Source organism: Cardiocondyla obscurior, linkage group LG10 (assembly GCF_019399895.1).
Source record: "Cardiocondyla obscurior isolate alpha-2009 linkage group LG10, Cobs3.1, whole genome shotgun sequence".
Classification (NCBI taxonomy): domain Eukaryota; kingdom Metazoa; phylum Arthropoda; class Insecta; order Hymenoptera; family Formicidae; genus Cardiocondyla; species Cardiocondyla obscurior.
Window position 1 is genome coordinate 5,216,258 of NC_091873.1, and position 27,668 is coordinate 5,243,925.

At 39.2% G+C, this 27,668-nt stretch overlaps 2 protein-coding genes across 3 annotated transcripts in view; one reads left to right on the plus strand and one right to left on the minus strand.

The window, feature by feature from the left end:
* LOC139106065 (uncharacterized) overlaps positions 1 to 27,500 on the plus strand; it is a 206,116-nt gene extending 178,616 nt beyond the window's left edge. Inside the window, exon 8 of the mRNA XM_070662545.1 lies at positions 19,851 to 27,500. Coding sequence (XP_070518646.1) covers positions 19,851 to 19,893 — 43 coding nt within the window. The 3' untranslated portion in view covers positions 19,894 to 27,500. The remainder of the gene's footprint in view (positions 1 to 19,850) is intronic.
* Positions 1 to 27,668, minus strand: part of Ddr (discoidin domain-containing receptor 2) — a 235,906-nt gene that overhangs the window by 68,909 nt on the left and 139,329 nt on the right. The window lies entirely within an intron of this gene.

A 27,668-nucleotide genomic window follows, 5' to 3' on the forward strand; every position in this document is an offset into this window, starting at 1 on the left:
ATACGTATTGTGCCTCTCAGCAAAACCAAGCAAAACTCAACAAATACGCGTATTATGTGAAACGAGTAAGGCACCGGCTGATGTTACACAAGTAAGCAAGATAATGGAAACGTGCTTTACGCCGGGAATGACCATTGTTGGAAAACGAGTAAGCTCTCGGCACGTGGAATCGTTAATACTCTTCGCGCACGATACTATTTTTTTAAAGGTTTTTATTTTATTTTATTTTTATTTTTTTTTTTTTTCGAGACAACGTACACAGTCAGTGAACCCTTGTCGAGCATCTGCCACCGAAGAAGCAACGCCTCGCCTCATTAATTATTTATAATTATTGATCGCTAACGAGCAGTGTCCAGGAGATATCGCATTACGTTCGCCCCGAAGCCACGGTATCGCAATACCGTCTACTTTGCTTTCCCCGCTCGTCGAGCTATTACGGAACGGCTGCGTGACTTTATAAAATTCGTCTAAGGGGAGAAATAAAGAGAATTAGAAAGGTGGAAGACCGTGTACGGCGCATTTATGACTAACCGCGACTGTGTGCGACATAAGTAAGATGAAATATTCCCGACGTATTACGTGAATATTACGATGAGATTGAGATTTATTCCCGGAGGAAATATTATATCCGATATTAAAGTTTCATCTCGGATTATATTTGCTAATGTACACAGCGTGATGCTATAATTCTATGACAATAATTTATATTTTAAGTACCTCTTTGTTATGCGAGTTAAACTTAACATAAGATAATTTTTCTTCTCGTTTGAAATATTAACTTCTTAAACAGTTTTAAATTACAAAATTAATTTTGGTTTTTTTTTTTATATAATCACGAGCATCGAAATTACTTTATTATTTATGTCTACGTAATTTTTAATTAAATACGCTACGGTTGAATAAAATATTACATGTGAATATTTTGTCCGTTTATTCGTTCGTGTAAGAAAAACGTATGTCTGACAAAAAAAAAAAAAAAAAATGTGTGAAATTGGTTAATAAATAAGTACTAAAGACAGATATTCGGTTGAAATAATAGCTTGCTATCTATACACGGGCGTGATAAACGTTTTACGGGCAGCCGTTAAAGCCCTAAAAATTCCTGCTTCATAGGTCGCTACCTTGGTCCCTTTTCTTGTAACGGGGCGAGCCGCAGCGAGCGAAGGAAGGAACGAGCGAGATTGAGCGAGGGTTGGGTTCCGCGTCGGGGAGAAGAGAAGCACCCTAGTCTTTTGTGTGCATTCGATAGCCCGTGCAAAACAAACAAGCCTACGAGACACAAAACAGGATCCACGATGCAGAAGCGAGTCCCGCTTGTCCAATGGACGTTCCTCCTTTTCTTCACGGAATACCGAGCACCGTCATTACCCCGTATATATACGAATACCTCCACGCTCCTCCTTCGCTGAGTGAAAGAGGAAAGCGGCGGTGAGGAAACACGGGAGTACGGGAGAACGGGGTAAACGGTAGGATTTTGCGATGCAAATTTCATTCCGCTCTCTTCCCTTCGGCTCCGCTCCTCTGCCCGACCTTCCTAGTCAGCCCTTTCCACCTATCTTCGTTCTTTTATTTCCCACTTCTAGTTTTCTTTATCTACGACCGCCTGTGCCCTTCTTTTTAAAATCATCTCGCGGGAGTTCTCTTTCTTTCTCTCTATCTCTCTCTCTCTTTCTCGTATCACCGGGCACCCCGACAGAATTATCGCGATCGCCTTGCTCGGGCGGACACGCTTTTTCGCGGTTCGTCGCGATTTTCACGAGGGAAAAGCTCGGCAAGCCGACGTCGGGAAGGATGGCCTAGAGGACTTGTCGCGAACGCGGCGGTTGAGGGTGGAGTGCCACGGGGTGAGTTGACGGCGCTGAAAGAAACGGGGGGTGGAGAACCGTCAGCGGAATTAATTAATTCTGACGGGGTGCTATCTACTCATCCTTTTGAACGACAGCGCGTCGTTACGTCCGTCTTCATCGAAGAAAGCTTCCCCTGTCTCCGGGACAGAGAAGAGCCATGATTCGATGCGTTGATTTCAACCGAACAATCGTCCATTCAATAAAAATTATTTAAAGTGACAGGCAGGACGAAAACCGCCTTTTTAAAATTAAAGCCAAAACGAGTAAAACAATTCCCGTTTGACAAGTGTTGCAGAGTATTCGGTTTATTTCAATTATACTCTGCGAAGTAATTTATTAATCTTATAACATACGTTTCTTGAGATAATTTTTCACTGAAATTAGAATATCGTACGTCATTCTTCTATGATTTTTACGCGTAATTAAAAGCTAATTTGAAAACCTTCAGAAAAATTTTTTTTATTTAATTTAACGACGGGGTATCGATCGCTTATCTTTTCAAGTTTACAGACTTTTCTAAAAACCAATAAGGAATAACAAGGAGCTAATTATCTTCCGTCAACTTTTAATAATAAATAAGTAAAAAAAAAAACGTTTAAAAAATAAAATTATTTAATTAATACCCGAGTGGAAATTTATCTACCTAATTTGAGTGTGCAGCTGGTGGTTAGATCGCGCATATTATAATAAAGTATTTATTATTAAGTGACTGTCTTAAAAAAAATTAAGTTGTCATTTAAAGAAAAAGAAATAAAATCTGTTTAGTCGTCTCGTCTGCGGATCATGTATCTAAATATAGAATCTAAATGTTTTTCGCCGCGTACTTGTTTATCCTGTCGCGTGTTTATCTTACGCAAGACTCGATTGCCGAATTCGCCTGGCAAACCGGTCCTCGCCGCCCGCCGCCCGCGCATCCTCCACCTTGCGAATTTCGAGCGTAAGGTGCCGGCCGATGTAAACACACGCATGTACTAACACTACCGCGGAGGTCGACGGCCGAATTCGCCGAGCAAAATAATTCTTGCTGTCCGCTGCCCACGCGTCTTTTACTTAGAAAACGCGACAACTGCCGGCCGATGTAAATACACGCACGTACTAACACTATCGCGGCGGTCGACTGCCGAATCCGTCGAGGCAAACCGGTTCTTGCCGCCCGCGCGTCCTCCACCTAGCGAATTTCGAGCGCAAGGTGCCGGCCAGATGTTGACACACGCACGCACGCACGCACATTACCGCGATGATCGGCGAGCCCGGGATAGGTCAAGACTCGCAGCAGACTTAGCACGCGGCGAAAAAAGTTTCGATATCTAGCTTTTCTAGCTCGTCGTGAACAGTTTTGCTAGACAGCCACGAAATGAACCACGAAATTGATTAATTAATTATTAATTATTAATTAAGGTAACGGTGGGAATTAATTTCCACTCGGGTATAAAGCATTTTTATTTTAATATATGTGCGTATATTTTTTCTTTTTTTTTTTTAAGAAAAATTATCAATTTTTTTTCTATGAACGCTTCGTTACTTATCCTAAGTTTATTTATCATAACAAGTAGCAGCGCGAATTAATGTAATCCTCGTTAACGACCGCAGAAACGACGCCAGACATTAAACTCATTGCTCTTAGGGGTCGCGGCTAATCCATACTGGATTAGCCGCGAGAGAAAAAGAATGGATAAGGAACACCGGACGCGCTTCTCCTCAAGACAGAAGAAAGCGTACGGGAAAGAAAAAGTGTATGAAATTTAAAAGTCCACCGAGTTGCTCGTCGTTAAGCAAGGGTTTAGCGATTCTTCCGAGTGGATAAGAAGTATATATAAATGCGACGAATAAACGTATACCCGGGGTATGTTTGCTTCACTCCGCAGAAATAGTTCCGCCGATAATGCAAGGCATCGTTGCTCGTCTCAATGGAGACGATTCTGGTGAGGCTTCGCTCGGAATTATTCGGTTTGTACCAATTTCAAGCCCACCCCCCTCCGTCCTCCCCCTTTAGCATTTCTCCTTCATCGACTACCACCACTTATGCCGCAGCCGCTTCTACTTCTATTCCGGTCGCTACCCCTATCCTACACCGTTTCTCCGAGACTCCGAGCCAGTTCCTACGTAGCTGAACAATCGTACCGTCTCCTAAGGAGGAACCGAAGGATTTGGGAAAACATGGTTATCGGATCGAACGGCGGCACTTTGCTATCGGCAGAAAATCTCGCGGGAACCTAAAGGCTGACGTTTACACCTCAAAGAGAAAACTAAGGGGATTTCTTCTCTGAGTGGAAGAGCCCGATTTAAAATTTCAGCCCGCGTTAACCGCGCGTGTGACGTTAATATAATTAGAAATCGTGTATGTGTATTATTGTACATATTGCATATGCGTGATCTTAATATAGAATATATATTCGTGAATTTAATTATGAGTAAAATAATAATGTAAAGATAAGAGAAATGGAAAAGTATATTATAATATTCAATGTAGATGATTCTAAGCGCCGATGTTGTATATGTAAAAATGATGTATAACACCGGAATATATGAAGAATTTTTTCAAACGCCGTCGTAGCTAAAGCGGGAGAATTCAACGTTTTGAAGACGTTGACATTTGTGAGGCCGGAGACTGGAGAAGTTGAAACTATCTCCACTGTCAAGTTAAGTACGCCACTTATCGCCACTCGTCGCGGCTCTTGGAAACTATGAAGTTTTCGAGAGCTTTCTGCTTGAAGAAGAATTTCGCATGCAACGGCATAGCCGATATCGAATGCACCATTCTCATGAAACTTGTTGGGCGCTTTTGATATCGTTATTGTAGAGACGAAAGAACGATGTTGTTCGATATCAGAAATTTTCTTATAGCGAAACAAAATTTGTATCAATTAAAAAAAGCTGCAGAATTATATCGTGATAACAATAATATAAAGTACGAAACGTTATGCTGCATTTATAATATAATTTTATAAATATTTAAATATGTAAAATAATTTAATTAACTTCTAAGTCGATAATTTAAATTAAAAAAAAAAAAAAAACAAGTAAACGATATAAATTTTTAATTGTAGATTAGATTGTAATTTAATCGGCAAGATTAAAAGAACCAAATATAAATTCGATATTCTAATAAAGTAGAAAAAAAATCGCATACAGCATTGTTGAGTATAAAAAAAAAAAAACCAAACGTTTCTCTGGTACAGACATTTACGTTGTTTCGCGATGCGTTATATTTTTATGCAATCTTTTCCATAAAATGGTTATTACTCTTCAAAGTAACCATTTTATGTTTATCGTTTAATTGTAAGACATTTCTTTTCCTTTAAAATTGCTCTTTGCTGCAATTACTTACGGACTACGGTTTAATACGCCTTTTTCTTTTTTTTTTTCCTTGAAATGAAACTGTGTCTGAGTGTATTTCAACCGAAAAAAAAGGGTTAATCATTTCATAAGGCGAAGAAAGAGAATAATACATTGTCGCATATAATATATAATACATATTTCTTTTAGCCAACTAAGATAAAGAAAGATAGTGGCGCAAAAACTTAATAGCAATTTACTTAAATGTTCCATATTAAATTATAAACTTTTCAAATAATGAAACTATATCGAACATATTCTATTCGTATTTTAATGCCGAGCTGCGAGATATTTCTTAAAGGAAATTTCAATTTCTAGTAGAAGATGCGTACCAAACAGATATTCATCAGACTGTAGTGCACTTTAATATTCGGCATCGGCTTTATTTGGTCTAATACGTTGGATTTCCGCCGATTAATGCAGCAATTAGTAGGATTCACTGAACGTGCTTACTCCGTAATCGAGTGACACTACTCGCCTAGTACCTCGCAATATCAACAAAATTATACAGCGAGCAGCAGAAAAGGATGTTTACGCAAGCTGGTCTACGTGATTTACGTATCGTTTTCAAATAATTAGCTTTTAAAAATTTTAATCATTTAAAGTTGCATGCGAAACGCGTATATTATATATTAAAATATGTATATGTATACTTAATCGATTAGTAGCGATCTGTTAAAGAAAAAAAATCCTCCTTTATTTTTATTTGTAGATATTATTTGCATAAAAATACGAACGGAGAATGAAACTACGCTCCGATATGTCCCAGTTTGAATCAAGGTTTACCTTTAGCCGTGGGCTTTATTGTTATCTCACGGAACAGGAAAGTAGCCGTACTGAGATCTCTCTGTATTTTGCCTAGAGCGTCAAAATATCTGGGTTTAGCGGCCGTCCTTTGTGTGTACTCTGCACGCCACCGATATCTGCACGCCGTACGCTATAAAGCACTCGCGAATTCACGATATTTTAAATTGCTACTTGTTTGATAACAACTATCTAAACGGCTTCGGACTAAAGCGTCAGATGAGAAATATTTCAATGTCTTCCGGCGTTATTCAATGTATCGTAACCATTGTTTGAGAAAACAGTAGCGTTGCAGTAAGCATTTTCATTCAGACATTTTGCTATCATTCTCTTGTCATTTGATTATTATTTTTCAAGAAAAAAATGCGTACGATTTTTTTTTTCTTTTTTTTTTTTTTGGGGGCAAACTAAAACAATTTCTACGAATGGGTTAATTCGTATAATATTATATTTTGCGAAATGAGCTTTCGCGGCGAGAAACGCTGCTCGTTGGAAAGACAATGAAGATAATAACTCGGGAAACCTGACATTCGGACATCTCCATCGCTAAGCCTTGCAGTACGACAATAGTGCGCATTTGACGTACCCTGTCCTTCTGTAAATAGCACAATCCGAGGACACCTCGTTTTGATATTTAAACGGTGTCCGTCCGTCTATAGCCTCCATACAAGTACGCACACTTTGATTGAGGTATTCATGGCAGCCATGAAAAGCGACCCCGGGACATTTGCTCGTGGATTTCCTCGCCGCGCCGCGCTCTCGAGGAAAATGGCAACGCGCGGAACAATAAACGCCGGCCAGGTGGAGGAAATATTTTAACACGGCATTCTGCCAACAAAGTGAGCAATTATCTTCTCTTTAGAAACGCGCTAGCATGATTTCACGCTTCAATTGCGCTCGCTTGGATACTTTTTAATCGATGTATTATTGACAATTAGTTCGCGACGTTACAATATAACAGAAAACATGGAAAAATATTTGCGTGTAGATTGTTATATTTCTAGAAGCAAATATTATTTTTCTCAGGACGAAAAAACTGTTATTCTAAAAATAAAAATAAAAAATGTAAAATTTATTTATCGATTAGATCGTGGAAAAACTAGTATTTATCGAAGGAAATGATATTTCTGTATTGTTTAGAGAGCGACGAGTGGCGTAATAGTAGTAAAATATTGTTTTAATAATAAATAATCGCAAATAACAGCTGCGTATCGAGCTGCTGGTAACGGAGTGCAGCATCGCGATAACATTATAGTACTGTTGTGGAGAATCGAACGCCGGGCCCGGGTTCGACGTCATTTATTTCGGTCTGATCTAGAATCACTGTTACGGCGATCAATAAAACCGGCGATCCTCGAGAGCGGGAAGGGTATTCATCGCTGGGGAAATGCAAGATACAGCGCCTCATGGAAGTCAAGGGAGCGTAAGGAGCTAACTTAGAGAATGAAAGGCTCTTCAAGGAGCAGACCACGGGTAGTAGAAGGAGATTGTCGGGAGCGGGGTCTCGGAATAATCTCTTTAAGAGCTCCAGGTATTGGAGCACAGTTTGAACGGAAGTCTCTCCTGTTCGACCGCAACCCTTCCCCGGCGGCTGTCGCGTTTACAAGCGCGATCGACACGGGTCTGGTTTTATACGCGGCCGTTGATACGTCACCGCCGTGAAATAATCTCCCTCCCGCGAAAATTAACGAACGATATTTCGCGCGGATGCGATTCGATCAGCGCGTATCTCTCACAGTGATTACCTACTTTGTTATTTTAATGATGTAACGTTACCCGACCGACGAGCGCGCGGGGACGTGCGGCCCGAGCCCGGGAATTAATTATGATGGATTATCTAATTAGTTACACAAGAAGAAAAATGTTTTATTAATCGTCCCTTTTAAAGCGGCGGGGTACACGCGGGATTCTTATCGGCGGGCGACCTCATTTCGGGGTTAATTGCGTGAAAAGTACACCCGGTACATTGTGCGCGAGGGCGACTTGGGAAAGCGGCGGCCCGCCATCCAACGTAATTTGGTGGATGATGGGCCTATTAAGAGCCCGCTGAAATTTTGCGCCATTCCGGACAATATATAGCCGGCTTCCGTTTTACCTTGTCATCGCTATATTTCGTACGCCTTGGTTGACGTATCTTACATCGCGGCTCATTAATGCCGAGCATGAAAAATGCACCGGCGAACGAGGGAAATGCGTTAACAGTGTTTCAGCGTATTAGAAGAGGCCGGCATTAGCCCGCGTCAGGAGCGCGTGCAATTCGTGACCGAGCGCTTTTTCTCGCGGGCCGCGAGCGCGAAAGTGGAAAGACCGTGTATGTACACTTTAATCGTAATGCTCTCTTGAATACGTAGCAATTCTATTATGTGCTCGCGAGCAGTGAAAATGGCGCTTTATGACGACAGTCTGGAAACTTTGGTAACGTTCGCGACGCGACACAACTCACCCTATAAAGCCGACTTTATGGGGGAAAGTAGCAGGTCCTTTTCCGCCGGGGTGCTTCTCCGCGAGGAAGTTCCGAGACGACTTCTAAGGCCTTGTAAAAAAAATTGCTTTGTTTATCGCAGCAAGTGAACAGATAATTTGCGAAAGGAGGCTATGATCGATTAACAGAAGTTTATCAAAGCTGCAAAATGTTTCGTATGGTGTTCCTAGGCCGATAGCGATCGCGCGTACTTTACCGCAATCTCGTTTTTCTGCGTTTTATCAGCACGAAAAGCAGAGGGGCCGTATTTATTTCAAAAACAACACGAGGCACTTCGTATATAGCGTGATGACCTCAATCTGCGAGTTATCAACACAAATCTCCGCGGAGAATTGATTTTGGTGGAAAGGAACGAGCGCTACCGCTATATTACTATAACTTTACCACTTGCGGACTAGCTGCAAAATCTCCAACGGGCTTTGAGAGAAATCAACGCACGCGATAGCGAGGACGCAAATTAAAATTTGCTTTCTTGGATAACAGGAGCTCCGCGTTGCCCGGAAAAAAAAAATCCTCTTATTTTTCTCTCCTCCCCCCTTTTTTTTTTTCTCTCGCCATCTCATTCTCCATCGCGTTTGTTTTTGAATTTTCCATCTCGAATGGATCGCGACTAGTTACCAACGTTCAATTTGACTCCGAAACTTTTCACGTTCCTTTTTATTCGCGCAAACTTGCGAAGGTTGAGCGGGGCAAGAGGTGAACAATAAGTTTGCCGTTAAAACGGGCTGGACTGAAGCGTGAAAGACGAATAGCGCGACAGAGAAGAGACGACAAATAATATGAGGACAGGCGGATAATGCGAGAAAGACCGAAGGACGGCGAGGATAGAAGCGAACTCGCAAGGATGGCTAAACGACACTTCATACATGAGAGATTATCGCGTCTGGTGAGCGCTGATACCGGGGACGTTTCATCCCCTCGTACTCCGGTCCGCTATCCCTTTAGTTCTCCTTAGGGCGCCACTATGACCGTGTCTCATCTCCGACCCCATCATACCCGGGTTCATTACTCACATGCAAATAACGGACGTTCCCGGCTGAAAATTCCCTATTTATACGCATCAGCGTGGCGTATCTTTTTAAAACTATCTACCTTTTTGACATCGGAACTTCTCCCCGTAGTCCGGTTTTCCTTCCCGGCCGTCTCCACGCGCGCACGTCCTTCTCTCTTTATCGGAGAAAAAACTAAGACTCTTATAAAAAGGAGGAGGGGAATGAGTGTTATTAGATTTCCAATATTTATGAAGCGCGCTATGCCACGCGGTACCTCCGAGGGAAACACAATAATCGTTTCCGGAACGACGAAGTTCGCGGGTTTGTAAAATCTAGTTACGCGGTCCCGAGCGTAAGTTAGATTAAATTAAATAAGACCGGCAAGAGCGGTGCCGCGAATCAACCGCGAGCGCTTCCTTGCGCACGCGGAAGAACTTCCATTCCGTAGAGATCGAGAGTTACGCGAGTCGAAAGCCCGTCGGGACATTCTTTGTGCCGTGATTCAAGGTATATCGTATAACCGTCGGCATTATAGCCGATTTTCTTTCCACCTTTTTCTCGAGTCGCCCCGACGGCCACGGAGAAAGAATGGTTTTGACGGCGTTAGAGCCCATGAGGGGAAATTCAGCCATGCCAATCTTACGGCGGTCGCATTAACCGGCCGGGACGGGAATGCGAGTCACGTAAGAGCGGAAGCGAAATTCGTCGTTTAGCTTTCGTCGACGCAGCCCTGTCACCTCGTACGTACAAGCGCGGTGTAGAAAGTGTGGAAAAAAAAATATAAGAAGAGAGAGAGAGAGAGAAGGAAGGCGCGGTGAAGAAATAAAAAAAGCAGACATAGCGAGAGGTAAGAGAGAGCACCGTGAAAGAGAGATGCAGGAAAGACCGAAGAGCGGGGGAGGAGGAGGAGAGTTAGGCGAAACGTCGTGCACGATGCTGGTCTGAGGAGGTGAGATCTCTGTATTCGCGGCAGGAACCCGAACACTCGATAGTGTGCTTTAGAAAAATTCGTGACAGAACTGCTAAAGCGAACGGCGCACAATTTACGTTATTAAATCGGCGGAACGGCTCGAAGCACCGGACGAGTGCTGCCTATTCGACGTTATTCCGCGTTTAAGTTCCTTTCGACTCCGTATTCGCCCTCACTCCACTTGCGCGTCCCCGCTGCCACCACCGACCGCTTATACTTGAACCCCTTCGTCGCCCACTGAGGTGCTCCGATCTGGTACCGTACGTACCGGCGACGTTCCGCCCTCCTTGCTTTTCACGTACCTCGATAAGATTCTTCGGGTTTCGGTGCGGGGGGAGGAGGCCATAAGGAGACCTGGATTTCCGCCGAAATTCAGGACTATAACGTCCGTCGGTGGTCACGTTCGCGCAACGGGACGAATTCGAAATTATTCCTCGGAGTTACCCAGTGACGATTTTGCGCCACCCGCCCGGTGAATTCTGATGATTGTCAACAACGCGTTCACGCAAATGCTGATTTACAATTCGATACTTTTATAATCAGGGGGGAAAAAAAACAAAAAAGCACCTTTTTTTTTACGCCACGGAATAATGCCGAATTTTGTAACAAGCTCCTAGAATTTTTCGAAACGAAAGTGGCGCGTTTTTATCATTTATATCACTATTTTTTGTTAACTTTTCTGTGAATAAATGTGAAATATATGAAAAATAGATACAGAAAAAATGTTCACGCAAAATATAAACGAGTGAGCAATGTGTGAATATGAAGCTTGTTCTATAAAGCGTGTACTGAAAAACGTTACATTTTATCATACTTATTTTTCTATACGCTAAGCTCGTAGTGATTGTTGCTTCAGCAAATATTTTCCGTTTTATATTAACAATCATCTGTGGAAAATGTATAATTAAACCACTAAAATTTCTGTATGAATTATACAAATATATACGTAACAATGTTAATTCGTGACATTTAATGTACATATAATTAACAATGTTATATTAAATTGCGGTATCGGAATATTCTCATTTCTCGTTTGTGAACTTAACATCTAAAAGATAATCATCGAATAGAATATATTAGTACGTTAATTATGGTACATTGACAAATGATTAGTATCACCGACAAAAAAAAAATTCTAATTTTTTTTCAGCAGAATTAAAAATTAAACAATTAAATAAGAATAAAGAAATATTCGACGTTGCTATTATTCGTCGCTTTGCTATTCTAAAGTTACCCTCTCAGCGACATGTATTTCCGGTGACTACAAAAATTCCTGTATTTGAGTTTCCAACAAAACTATTTACCGTCGTCCCATTGCACCGCGGAAATACACAGATATATTTCAACGGTAAACAGTTCGTCCCCACGATGATAGAAACAAAAACAAGCCCTAGCAAGGATGGATCGTCCCCATAAAATATGATAACGCTCGGAAATCTTATAGTTTCCAGTGGATGTGCCGTTGCAAAAACGTCATAAATATGCAGCACGGCGATCCGATGCGACAGGTTCGTTCTCGGAAGGTGCCGGTCTCGATTTACTTTGCATAAACCAGTGTATAAGAATTGCTGCTCAACGTACCGCGTTACGATGTTTAGAGTTTTTACGGTGCTCATGAACGCTATCGTCGAAGTTAGTTGCCGAGGGTAAAAAAAAAGTTGAAAGCGCCATCGCACATATATTCGCTCTTATACGGTTAATTTCGGAATATGCAATATTAAATCTGTTAAAAACGTAGCTTTGATCGCGGGAGGTCCACAAAGTTTCTTGCTTTTCAAAGTGCACAGTAATATACTTTTAATTAATTTTCTATGCAATATTGAAACAGAAATGAATGAATAATCACGTTTATTCAATCTCGCTTGGCAGTATTCGAATAAATTGAATTGCGACAACAATTTCTGGAATTGCAATGGCAATCAAGTAGACCAGAACTTGGCGCATCCAATTATATCGCAAGAAATATGTTTTACGCGCCGCATTATTGTAATACCTATTTTATCGATGCGTTGCCGGTTATAATAGTGCGTTTACAATTTCCGCAAATAGTTAAACCGTTCGATAGTGGTAAATGTGTTGCGTGTACATAGCTAGTATTATACGGCCCCTCATACACGTGCAAACATTTGGCGAAATCTATTTCATCGCAGTTCACCGTATTAACCGCAAGCAGGCTGTAGACCGATTATGGTCACGACACGTAAAGCTTAACGGTATTATTATAATAGCGCAATCAAAAACAGCCGTCGAAATCGAGCGGAAGCCAGATCAATATAATGTGCATACGTGTAAAATATAGGAAGGCTAAAACGCGCAAAGACACGTCTAACTCACGCGGCTTCCTTACCGCCCTTCCGTTTCTTATTGTCACTGCAAAAGACGATTTCTCTCCGAAACGACGTTACTTCGCATTCGGAGAATTTAAAACGAAGTCACGATTTCCCATATAGAATGCCGGGTATCTACTCGCGCGAAATACTTCGGGATAAAGGCGCGTAGAGGATAGCTCGTGCCGATATATAGGATTTGCCGATCTCTATGGAGCATTTCTACCGAAAGCAAAAATAATATGTGCCCCTTTACTGAAGTTATGTGTGATATTCTGCGAGACAGCGTTATTTCACGGGAATATGTTAAAAAAATATTTTATGATTTACAGATTTGTGAAGTAATAAATTAATAATAAATATATGAATGATATTATCAGACCGTTAAGTGGATAAAAAAATGTATTTTTTATTACATATTATGAAATATGTATTTATTTTTTACTTTTGTTTCATTATATGTGTTATATTCATGTGCATATATATTTCTATGACAAATATTTTATTTTTCTTGAAACTTTTAAAATTAAATTATTTTATGCAGCTCGTAATTTGGACGTCTTGTTCTTTAAAAGGTTATAAGTTCAAAGCGCGTAATAACAATAGCTTCATTTAATTTTCGTGCAATTCAAAGCGGATGAAACGTAACTAAAAGAAAGTAAAGGGTATACAAATTGCGAATTTTGTTGCTTGCTCGCTTTCGACAATTTCGTGGCGCTGAAGACCAAAAGCTCGCCAAATCCTTTGATGCGAAACAATTCGGTATTACACAGCAGAGTAATGGTTTAATGCGTACAACTCTTATTCGTTACCAACCAAATAGTTATTACAAAATTATTGTTTATTCATTAGCTCTGAAATGCATATTTGCTGACTGCTCTTGCGTGTTTTATCGTACTAAAAAACAGCATCGAGCAATAAGAAATGTATTATGTATAATTTATAAAAATATAATTATTAAATTTGTAAACGTATCGAATACAAAATTAAATATATTTATTAAATTAAATTTACTTTCGTAACAGATATGAAAATTTTGCTCAATATTGCCAAACAGAAAATTGTTGCAGTAATCACCGTCATTTAATAAAATTTATGCGGATATTTTATCATAAATGTTTTCAACAATAAATTCGCAAATATGCATAAAATTTTTTACAAAAATATTAAAACTGGGTGACAAGATATTCTTTAACTAACGGTAATCAAATGCCGAAATTTTTCTTTCATATTATCTATTTTCCGAAATTATACGTGACAACGAAACGACGCTTGATTAAGTCATATCTTGAAAATTATTTATTTTTGTGTATTTTGTTGAAAATAACATTTAAAATATTCAGCTGCAAATAAAAGAATATAAAGAAACCAATTTAACCCGTGCAATATTAAAAAATGTTTAAATCCGCTGAATAAATTTAATTAATCGTAGATCCTTATACGGGATCTACGAGTCATCAACGTAGAGGTATGTACGAAGCTGAGTAAACGAAATATATATAGTTATTTTCATAAAAAAATATTATATTTATCTTTGCATAAACACGGGGGTTAGTTATAAAATAAAACGGCTCCGTGCATGGCGAACTTATGATTATTCAATAACTTTTTTAGCAATTTCGTTTATAAAAAATAGCCGAGTATATCAATCTCATCAAAGAGAATAAATCAATGTCTGCAACTCGAGAATGAACATAGTCGCATATTGCCTGCCAAAATGAAAGGTTAAGAGATTGTTTGCCAGATGAATGAGGATAAACGCATCTCTCTTCCCTATTGTCTGGGGGAGAAAAAAAAAGTGCCTCAAGAATCCAATTATCTCGTTCTCTCTCTTTTTAACGATTCTAATTAAACGCTCAATTATATCGCGAACACGTTGAGCATTTCAGAACTCCAGCGATTTAAGTTCAATTCCCTTCATCACTAATTTACATTTAGACAATATAAGAAATAAATGGGTGAAAAAGTCATCTTTTTTTATCGCGACAAATAAACGTTGTCCCTATTTTTAATCACAGAAAATTTAATGTTCTAAGTTTTCGAGAATTAATCCGAAAATTATTTGTCTGCAATTATTCTATAGTTTCTTAATTATTATTCCTGCAGCGCACAGACATAATAAGACTGGTTATAAATATAATTAAAATTAAAAGGCGGTTGTTAATATTGTATTTTTTTTATAATATATAACGTATATTTTTTAAGGAGCTTTAGAAATGAAATATTCTTTTTCAAACGCGTAATTTCGTTTCAATTTTTACGGTGACGCACACAATAGCCTCATGATTAATGCGTTAATCATTTATTGCTCATAGAGGGTAGGGGGGACGAGGGGGAGGGGAGGGCGCGTTGGAGTTGGCACAGTGACGAAACGCGTAATTTCGAAACTACTACCAAAGGCTGCAAGTTTAAAACGGATACGGAAATTCTCCGGTGCGCGGCGTAACAACATCAAGCATGGAATCAAGCACACTGTGTACGGCCAGAATTTGAGCGTTCCTTTGGGATTTTCGTGCTGCATCGAACCACAACACATAGCTACTGTAATAACGTTCGAATTTTTGAAGCGTACACATAGAACCGCGATGACACAATATTGATCGCACGCGATTTGTTCGCATTGTTTATTCCGCTACATTTTTTAAACGCGAGAAACACTTGGACGATTCGTTACCATTTGCCTTCCCAATTTTTTTTTATTATTTTATTAATCTTTTTCTTTTTTTCTTCTCATCTAAATATTCCAGGGAATTATCTACGTAAACTTCGAAACTGGTACAGCGTTAGAACTGTTCGATTGAAAGTGAATTAAAAATATCGCTTCGGTACTCATGTTCTCATCCGATATTACAATCCGACAAAGATTCATAACCCTTCGCATCGCAACTGACTTCTATTTTTTGTTCACGACCAATGGGACATTTACAGTTCACTGTTAGCTCTTTGCGCATTGTGACCTGTCCTATTTTTTCTTTCTTCCTTTTTTTTTCCCCCCTTTTTTACTCTGTCATTCGATGTATCTCGCAATTTACAATTGTACTATCGCGTTTTTTATTTTTTTCTCTTTCTCTACAAATTTGCGTGACGCAAAATATGCGCGCTTGGAACCTTGCGAAATTGTCAGCCACGTATAACTTCATATAAATAAATAAAATACCCGAGTAAAAATTGAACCTAACGCCCACTCGTGCGACCCGGTACCGTCTTTTTCATCTAATGCGTGACGAAACGAACAATAAATTATTCATGGTTAATAAACGAAGTGAAAAAACTAAATATTCGTACGTTTTTTCTTCGCGTGCTGATCTGTCGAACGCGCGCGTTCGACTGCCGGCCGCCAAAACATCTGGGACCGCCGTCCGCCGTCCGCCGCCCGCGCGTCCCTCGCCCATCCGCCCACGCGGCCTCCGCCATGCTGTGCAAAATGATGGCTGCCGGCTGACGTAAGCACTGCACGTGCTCACGGCGCGCGTGGCGGCCGGCGGGCCCGGAGGTGAACAACCGCGGCAGTCGAGCGCGCGTTAGTTAGGTCAGGACGCGTAGTATACTAGTACGCGACGAAAAACATTTAGATATCTTGGCTTTTTTGACTCGTTATTCGCCAGACCCGCGTTGAACAGTGACTACACGGATAATAGAGAGTTTTTTTCTTTTTTCTTTAATGATACAGTCGCTTCTTTATTGAATTCAATCACTAAATAATAAATGATTATTTATAAATTATGGTTATAATTAAGCTTGTCGCTGAATAAAAAATATATTTAATTTGAGCGATCTAACCACTAGCTGCAAAATTAGAATAATTAAATGAATTTCCACTCGGGTATAATTGACACTTCTCCTCGCTCTTTTAAATTAAATACTTTCGTTGCAATAATTTTAATATTTTACGAGTTGCACGGTAATAATTGATATGCTGCAACGTTTCTGCATAATCTGCACAATAAGATTATATAATCGGACACATGTACAATTTTGATACCATAGTATAAGAGTATTAAATCAAAATTGTAAATAATTTACGAAGCTATTTTGTTTCCTTGGCCCTATTAATTATTACATTTCTTTTTCCATGCATATAATATAGATCGTGCACATAACGTGTAAAGAGAGAATGTAGTAAGTGGAAAATTTCTTTCTGAAACATAAGTTCGCTTTTTATAAAGGATAATAATCAGTCCTATTCGCGAAAATTGTAAACGCATTTAATATTTGCACGCGTCCAATGGGATTTTCCGCCGCGTTGCGTGTACGGCCTTGCAGCTTTCGTTCTGTTTAATAGCCGGCGAGAGCTACCATAATCCGCGATGATAAATAATTCCTATACCGGCGAAAATCCTTTTCAGCTTATTCACCGCGTATTACTCGTATATACGCGGATTAATGTCTCTCTCTTTCCGCGAGCGGTACGTATTGGTCGTTATTTTCCACGTTTTTCCTATCATTTTATGACCTAAACAGCTAAGAAACTTCTGTCTGATTTGGACCGCAGATTTTTCATCGAAAGTTGCGTGTCCAATCGTTAAAACAAAAAGGTAGCCTTATAAATAAGCAAGTATTTTTTATTTTGTCACATACTTATGAATGTATATATTTTTTTATAGATATAAATAACCGTCGAAAATGTGCGTGTAATTATTAAAAATAAACTGCGTTAATTAATTCTAAAATATTGATTAACCTCCGCGGGCTTGTAATTACGTTGCGACTGTTAAACTTGCAGATCTTTAAAATCAGGAATCTAGTTAACGCACAGGAATGTTCAGTCGCATTAATGATTCTATATTTTTACAAAGGATTACCTGTCGATAATCCGTTATTTCCGTCGATGTCCAGTATCTAATATGAACGTTTTGCATATTCTATCGCTATATGGACCCGTTAATTTTTTAACAGCACTTCCGGTGAAATTCTATTGTCGCGTCAAATTATTCAATATTTAACACAGTACTTCGTCCAAAGTAGATTGACGCCCGGGCGCGTATTCTCGATCATTTTATCGGGTATTTTAAAAATCCAGTGGGCAAAAAAGCTCTTTTTTTTTTACACGCGTATGTACGAAACGGGAATGAGCGGCAGAAAGGAAGATAAAGGAAATGACGAGAATCAAGGCTCGGAAACGTTCATTAATCTTTCCTCGGTTCTTTTTCAATTTTTTCCCCTTTCTTTTTATGTACGAATATACTTGTAGCATCCGACAATATATACACGATGCTTGCGCTTTGTACCCTGGAAAATATTCCTCCCTCAGAAGCAATTCTTGCAATTTATTAACGTCTACATCTCGGCATTTAACATAACAACTTGGACTTTCCGCGATACGGACAGAAACTCGGAGATGAATTTGTCGTGGTGCATCTTGAATCCGTCAAGACTACTTCTGCTACGTAAAGGATGAATGTTATATGACGCCGTAAATTTATAACGATATCTCTTTCTGCGAACTCAACAGTAAAATGAATTCTTTTTAGTAGCGCTTTGAAATATTTACGTTAAAATATCAACGTTAAACATATGCGGGCGCGTATATTATATTGCGTGCAACCTACGTGTGCGTACGGAATTGTAAATTAATATTTTATAGTTTAATAAGTACATATAGATCGATAACGCCTGTAATATGAAGTAAATCAGTATTAATATTTTTCGTTGGATAAAGTTTTGCACCTAATAATGATTTTTGTAAATTATATTACATTCCACTTTGGTACTTCAAAATTATGCTTTAATTATTATCTTAAAACGCAGTTTTGTGCTGAAGCTGGAAACGTATTATTACGCTATTAAATTATTAATCAATTTAATTTTACCACTAATAAGCATCTTAAACAACGCGGTAATTAGTGCTCAACACATTACACGATTGAAATACTTGATTCTAAAGCACAAATAAATTGATTAAATTTTTTTTTTTTCTTTTAAATTGTATGTAGCATTCCCACGCTATTAATTTTAACAATAATCAATACGTGTCTCAAAGCTAACACGATAAAAGTAAGAAGCCAAGAATAAAAAATACAATTGAATAATTTTATCTGCACATATAAAAAAAAAAAAAATTATTTTCAAATTCAACTTTATCCAGAGTCAGTTTATTTCATTGGATCGAAAGTAATAAGGTTGCGGAACAATCTTGGTTGAAGAAATCTCACGGAATGCAGAATCGGAGATGGAGAGGTGGGTAGCGGAAACCGGAGGGAACGGAGCTCCAGTGCTCCTCCACTTTTAATGAGCGGTGAATCTGCCTGTCCTATAATTGAAGCGATGTTGCGAGCGCAAATTGCAGAAACCCGCGACTTGTGCGCTAGAGAGAAACTACGGCAGCTAAAAACGCAACCAGCTAAAACTTTTCGAGTGGCCGGGTACTCGGAACTTGCAGAAAAGTTCAAGCATCTCTCGCTTCTCATTTTTATTTACACACTTCTACGTGCCTATCATCGAAAAGAATTTTTTAATCGCTTCTAATTGGTTGCGAGATGTTGATTCGTGTTAATATTTCTCACTTAAGTAAAGTGATAGAAAGAATAAATGTGAGAATCACGTTGTTCCAAAAAAAAGTATTTAAAAATTTGCAAGTAAAAAAATAAAAAAAAAAATAAAAGATATAATCTTATAAATAAGAAATAAAAATATAACAATAAAAAAATTAAAAATAAAGAATTATATTTAAGGAAGAAAAAAAAAGTTTATCTTTATTCGCAGTTAATATGTGAATTACGTGTTAATAATCTAATAATTTTTTAATTGACTTATATCTTTGTTAGTCGTGGAAAAATTAAATCATACATTACTTAAGCCAACGTTATGGCATAAATTTGCATGTTTTCAGAAAGTTTATTACTTTATGATCCCATGGTGCATCTTAAATTTTAACAACACCACGTGAGCATAATTTTAATCAAGCACCTCTACGCACTCTCTGTTGAAAAAGCATCAAATAAATTTTATGTGTATATCGTAAATCAAATATACGCATAAAGCGCGAATCTTGCCAAGTATAATGCGAAAAGCATTGCATTATTATCGTTTCTCTGCGCCATTAATAAAAACAATATATTAACTAATAGACATATTTTTTTTTTTTACTTTCAGAAATTGTGGTGGCAACAGAAATCAGACGAGCGTCTTTGAGTAATGGATTCAGCACGTGGAACTCATCAAAGATTACGGCGAGTCATTCGAAGCAGATCGCTGCCGAAATGCCGTAATAAAAGGGATTTATTGCATCGTGAGCCAATGTCGCTTATATTCTCGTGAGAAATGATTCTCACATCTGCTCTATATTATTTGTTATTGTCAAGTACAAAAAGAGCGACGAGTTTATCAAAGTGTAAAAAAAAATTGATGTTGCGAAACTATTATATTTTATATGCATATATATTGTATTAATAAATGTCAGTGGTATCAGTAATAATAATAATAATCACTCTTTATCCGAACGAAAAAATTTATAACAAAGCCTGTCTTTGAAATAAAAGAGTGCTTTTGCGTACTGTGAATGAATGATATGAGCGATAAGAAAGGACATGGGAAAAATCCAATATCAGATTCATACAGTCGCAGTTAAAATGTGCAACTGTGACATGTAATATCCTGCAAAATGCAGAAAATATTAATAATATAGTTTTTATCATGCGTTACGTCTCTCATATATTACTAAAATAAACTTTTTCCGTGAAAAAAAAAAAAAAAAGCGCACGGTTGATGTGCGCACGTCATTTACGGAGACAATATTGTCACAAATAGACGAAACAGATCGGCGGATAATAAACTATATAGATTCATTTGCTATAAAGGTGAAAAAGTAGCGCGACTGGTTGACAGTACGACAGCGAGATGCAGCGTATAACTGATTAAATTGGCGGCGAGGTTCACGGTAACATGTGCACAGCAACTCGAGCGGAAAAACGCTCTGGTAACACGAGCTATCCGTCACAATCAATCAGCGCGGGAGGAATGTCGGTTAGAAAAAATGAGCACTTCAATATCTTCGCCACTTTAACTGCGGCATCCGAGCTAATATTGCAATGCGAGAATTCTTGTAAAATTCTACCTCGGACATCTTAATCGTATCGAGTTTATCATCAGCTTTCTTCAACAGAAACAGAAAATCAATTCTTTTTCTTAATATAACTTTAAACCGTAAAGACCAGAAACAAAGGAAATAAAAATCGTTTCCGAAGATCAAGGAAAAATCCATAATCTTTGAAAATTATTTTTATTCCTTTCGTACCGAGCTCTCTCTTTTCTTTATTTTATTTTATTTTTGTACTCGGTAAAAATTTCTCGTTAAATTTAATTGCTTTAATTGCCTAACGCCATATTAAATTCACGCCTGCGAATATTTTAAAATTTTAATAGAGAATTATTAAGTCTCCATTAGCGGAGTAATGGTTTCTTAAAATTTATGAAATCTTCGTGGCTTTATCGAGCCACGAAGTTGTAGTGTGTACATATGTACGGCTACGGTACGACGTGACGTGCGATATCACGCTGGAAATATCGATCGAGCAATTATTCTGATATGAGTTACGGCGGACAACGATCGTGAATTAGATTAAGCCGGTGACACATGGTGATATGAGTTACAGGATCATGTCCGACGTAGACCAAAGCGCCGTGAAGATAATATGGGAAATGTGGAGTGCGGCGCACTATCTCATCCTTTCTCTCTCTTTCGTCTCGGACGCTCCTCTCGCTTCGGCTTACTCTACTAGCTTCCCTACGAGCAGTTCGGTGTAAGCGGGCTATCCAGAACGGGTCAGCTAGATTAGCCGAATCACATGGAAGCACGAAATGGTCGGTTGGCAGTGTAATAAATTCCGTTTGTTATGAATTCTGGTTTCTGGCTCATCATAAACGAATTCGACGTCAGAAATGTCGAACAAGTTTCCAAAGATATTTCAATATTGGGTATCAAATAGAATAATAGAGACCGCTTGTCGTATATACAGATCTAATATCAACATATTACTGGATATTGACGTAACAATACAACCGGAGAATAGACCGCCATTATCAAACGACATAATCGTCTCGCTATAGCTCCGTCGTCAAATATTGGGTATATTAACACGTCATATCCAATTCACAATTATAATCGTCGCGTGAAATAATATATTAAGACTCGTTAAAAAAATTTTTTTTACGCTCGACAACGTGCGCGTTAAATTTATACGTATATAATGTAATAAATTAAATATAAAACTGGCGTAAAACATAGCTCGATCTAATCTACTTTTTCTTCGCGTCGGTTCTGTTATCCCTCCATACAACAGTTTAGGACACAATAGTCTGTTAAGATTATCCGGATTACTGTGAAAGCACGAAGTCGTTTTTGTCGTTCTCTGTGCAATAATTCTGACAAACGTCTTTAAAGCGTCAAACATCGACCGATCGAATGCAACGAAATAATAATTAATCAAAGAAACCATTTCGCATTTTGCATACGGAAACGAATGGACGGATATATTACGTGTGTCGAAAATATGTAAAAAAAATAATACCCGTGTCAATTCTTACTTATCGCTGTCACGAAATTAAATCAATCGAAAGATTAATTTAATAGTGGAAAAATATATTAGTGTCGAAAAATATAAATCTCGTTATAAATATCGTTCGAACTCGTGAAATCCTATCATTTTTATCTTCGACTACGTAGATATATATGATGTCGACTTTCAATTTAATTCCTTTGTCTCATGGTTGAATAATCTTTTCATTTATTCATAATAATCGAGGCCCTACGCTTTATTTAAGTTTATTCAGTACTTTATTGGTATTTAAAAGCGCCGAACTCTTGATTGGTCTTGACTGAAGTTAATTTTAAATAAAAATTTTATTACCGCAGATTATTTTTGTGATATACTAATAAATAGCCTCGTCGCAATTATTTCGCTAAGAAGTCTTGACAGCATCAGATCTGCTGTTAATATATGTGTCAAATTATATCAAATTATTATCATTAAGAAAAACTCGCTTATAAATTATACGTTATTGCACGAAATAATGTAAATGCAATACGTTTCGATAAAAAATAAAAAAAAGCGTAGATACATTTTACGTACAATCTCTCATCGGTTTATATTGATTACAAGAAAAATGCACGAAGCCCGTAATAACGTAATTGAATATCGCCGCCGTATAGCGCTGCAGCGAGAACTTGCATAGACGTATTTATGATGGTATTAACAGAGAAAACCGTAGCACGTTTCATCGCATATCGATCGAATATGCAGTCTAGGTGAGGCGAGGGGTCCTTTTCTCGCTTCTCGCGTCATAAATTAGCGGGGAATTCGCTTCAAGTAAACCGAAGGAAGGAACCATGAGGACTTCGACGATTAGACTCCGTCGGTCGAAAGTTGCCTAAGTTTTCTTTCCCTCGGCCCACTTCAGCACCTTCTTCCAACGTTATAACCAACCATCCACCGCACGCTTCCCCGTGAGCTCCCGAAACTTACTTCCGTCGAGAGTGCCGAAGAGCGGACGAGCGAGCGAGCGTGTCCGCGGAGAAGAGCGAAGGCGCATCCGCGTTGTAGAAAGAAGGAAGGAACTTCCCCGCCCGTCCTCGCGCTCCTTCTTTTTCTTCCGCTTCTTCCCTCGAAAACTGCGTTCGCAACGAAAAGCTGATCGTACCCCCGCCGCGGAATCGAAGAGATGAAAAGCCAACTTCGAGGCGCCATCTGATAATATACCTAGGGCAACGAGATCGAGGCCGTAATTGGCCTGACTTTCTATCGATGCGGAGTCGATGGAACCCAACGCGACGGAGCCGACGAAGAAACTTGGCTCTATCGATTGCTCCATATCGGCGCGGCGGCTGGGCCGATCCGCGGGTCAGCGAGTTTTAGCGCGTATCCGTACCTAGTTGCGAGCTCGGTGGCTCTTCGACTTTACTATCCACTGTTTCTGTTCCCGCTTCGAAAATTTGATATCCCCCCGATGCGCGGCTCTTCCTCTCCGTCGCCCACGCTCGAGGACTCGAGAGCATGTTCGCATAATTCATAGGATTTTGGCGTTAAAGCGAGAATGGAACTTTCCCGGCTGGGTCCCGAGTAGCGAGAATTCAGCTAAGTGATACGCCGGTGCATTCCCGTCATAGATTCTCCTCGTTGACAGCGACAGCGCCAACGAACTGGGTCGACTTTGGAGCACCCGGGGTCTCTGTCCCTTGCTGTTCTCTCGGCTGTTTGTACATTGTTGGATGCTTTGTAGCGAATTCCATAGATAACATCACTCGCAACGGCGGAGAATCGCTCCAAAATCAAGCAAATCAAGTAGTTATTTCCTTGTTTAACAATTGTTTAGAAACCTCACTGGGATTCGCTATCAAAGTTCGTGGACAGTTGTTCGCAAAGTTAACAGATACGCTACTCCGGTATAAAATTAACAAATGTTACCCGTAGCATAAGCTTTCCAATTTTTTACTTCTATTTGAAATAAGTAAATTGCAAAACGCGCTCTACCGTTCACGTTTGATATTATTATCACTAGAATACTATCAATCTGTTCGTTGAAAAATTTTATACATAAACTTCTTTAAATAATTATTTATTTTTGCGATCGAGGAAAAAGCGGAGTACGTTTGATACGAATGGTTAACTATTATTAATCGTACTTGGAGTAACATTTCCCAACATCTCGAACAAGCGTGCTGTGCATTATTTTACAGCAAATGTTCCAGACGGTAGCAAATACGGAGGATCGAGTGAAAGCAAGACAATCGGGTAATTATTTATTAGACCTTGGCATGCAGCATCGCCAAGTCTGCAATTACCGGAGATTACCTAAGCGTGCTCACCGCCGGACTTTCGACCAAGGACCTTCATTAAGAACAATACCGCCAATGAGCTTAGTCGAATTCAACACTCCGGACTATTGTCTTATCAACGACTGAATACATGCGGTTTACTGCTTTGTAGTCAATGCTGCGTATAAGTACAGAACATTACAGAGCGACCGCTGCAAGTGGAATAACCGAGTTTCGACTTATGCATTTGTAATAATATAGACACTTCGTAAGAAACATAATTGTAAAGACTGATCGAGAATTAAATTGTTCGTGCCACCTTTTAATAATTTATCAAGATCTATCCGTTGGATTTTAATTATTTGTACTGAATTTCAGATATTCTCTTGTATTAAAAATCTTAATAATAGAAAGAGGAATACATTTCGTATGAAAATTAATTAATAGTTGCTATTTGATGTACAAAATAATAAATTAATAAAATTTAATACGCTCGTTAATAAAATTAATATAATAATATTGAATATTCATCGATGGTCTGTTCGACGATTAGTCCAATTGCATTTTACGCGTTTGTTAAGCGTCTTATCTCTACATCTCTATATTTGATACAAAGTTATATATTATTACATAATTATGTATTCTCTTCGCTATCCTAAATCTCCTTCGTTGACAACAACACCGCGAACGAACTGGGTCAACCGAGCTTTCAATCCACCCCGCCTCGCTTGTTCGTATCTCACGGATTGTTCCACATTGCCGCTTCGTAGGAGATTCTGAGCACGGCGGTCGATATTATGGAGAAATAGCGAAACGTCCATATATACAGCGGAGGAAAAAAAAAAAAAAATAGAGGTATAAAAGAGCTCATTTATCTGATTTTTAAATCCCTGCTCGTCTGTTACATCTGATGCAGATACGTTTGATTGAAACTAGCGATGCAGATTTAATGCGGATTTAATGTGCATATGAACACAAGTTCTACAATTTACGGATTTTACATCATTGTTCGGCGAATTTATTATCGCTCTCTCTTACTTTACTTCCGCGTCTGATAATCGATGCGATAAAAATATGGTTCGGCATTATATGTGCGGGGACAGCTATTGCGTGTCCGCGAAGAATTACATCGTATTTTAAATTGATGAATACCTCGTCCGTCTCATATCGGCACAAATTTAATTAAAGTTCAATTAATACCCGTTAAATCCGTATTAATTCGGAAAATCAATCAGATTTAATTATCGCGAATACTATTGTGCAGTTTAACCCGGCAAAGCGAAATATTAAACGTGTCAGCAAACGCACACCGACGTGAATCATTAGGCGCTCGTTATTACATTTTCTTTACGGATTCCAGCAGCGAATTCTCTTCTAAAGAAAATAACGCGCATTTATCTCGGCGTCTAATATGTTAAAGTCACTGCATTATTCCGCGCCACGAGCGAGACAAAAACTTATACGCGAATCGCAATAATAAACGCGTTGTATACAGCTCGACGCATAATTTCGGCATTCAGCTACGGATTTTAAAATAAATCGGATGTGTCTGTATAAATTTGCGTTTTCGCATCACAATAGAATTCGACATACATGTTTGTCTTCGCAGGACATTGTCGAGAGTAGACAAGTTTGCGTGCCGATCGACTGATCGGTACCGCCAGTATTATACCCATGAAACGTGCACGGTACGCGGCAGGACGGCCTATGATGTGAGCTCGTAAAATCGTCCGAGATTCGTACGATAACCAGTGTTTTCCAATTTCCGCCACGTCAAACAGCTAGCCAGATACAGGCGCACATAGCGATGATACTCGCCAATAGCGCGAAATCTCCGGTCCATAAAGAGGCTGCTCCATTTTGTCAAAAATAGACAGCGAGTAAGTACATTTTACGATATCGTCTTTCTTTCTTTTTTTTACTCGTATCGTTCTTATGTTTGTACGTAATAGCCGAAGAAAATAAAAAATATGACTGCTTCACGCTGTAAAATTTTATAATAAAAACCGTTTCCGTCTGGAGGAAGCGATCACATATAAAAATATTAATTGCAAAATTCTCTCACGCGATAATAAAATTATCAGATTGGATTTGCGAAAATGAACGAAGATAATGAGGCTGTAAATCCTGAAGGAATATTCTCTCGGGACTTTCGGATTTATTTCTCCGAAGGTAACAAGCGGTTGCGGCGTGATTTATAACGCGATCGTATGCGAAACACACGGGACAGTATATCGTGTAATCACGCCGTCGTCAAGATACGATCTGAAAATTAACAATAACCGTGTCGAGGGTAGCAGAGGCGCAGCGCTTATCGCGACAGCTCGTTACGCTTTGTATTCAGACTTGGAGCGTTCGATGTATGCATTACCGATTCGAGCGCCCGCCGAGGAAATAGACACGTCGAGTCGGCCAAGGAGAGAAGGAGACGTCAGAAAGTTGGCTACTTTCCTATACCGCACGCTTCGTCCGCGCCTCTCGCTTATACGTCGCGATACACGGAGGATATATGGTAAACGAACATTATGCAATTTACTTGGTGAAGGGTGCACACGCGCGTACTACGAAATCAGAACGGGTTATTTCCCGGTGACAGGTGATACGGGACTTATTCGCGTTGTATGCGGTGCCAGCGACGTGTCACTACGGTGCATCGGTATACAAAGACTCCGGGAGTGTGCAGGCGTACGAAGGTATGTAAGTAACATCGGACAACCGAGTAGAACGACACGAGGGGTACGACGTTGGACAGAAAGCTGAACTTTGTGTACGGTCGAGGAAATATCCCTGTAAAGGCGCCGTTGAACCACTCTCTGTCACGGTGCAAGCGCGAAAGCTCGTTTCAACGACAGGTGACAGGGTTAGATCTGTCAAATGCATCAAATCACGAATAATGCGAAATTCAGGTGAGAAATCTGCGACGACTAGCAGGTAATAATAAATAAATCTGTAAAGAATCTGTAGTGAAATCTGACGATACGTAAAATATTAATTCAACGAATTTAATTAAAGAAAACGTGAAAAGTGTATTGCTAATAATTGTACATAAGCTCATTACTTTTGCCCCCTACTTACTTTTACAATTGTATCCGCAGATTAAAAAGCACCTCGTGTATTTTGTAGCGTTATCGGTGCGAAAGTAAAATAGCTTTAGGCGTTTC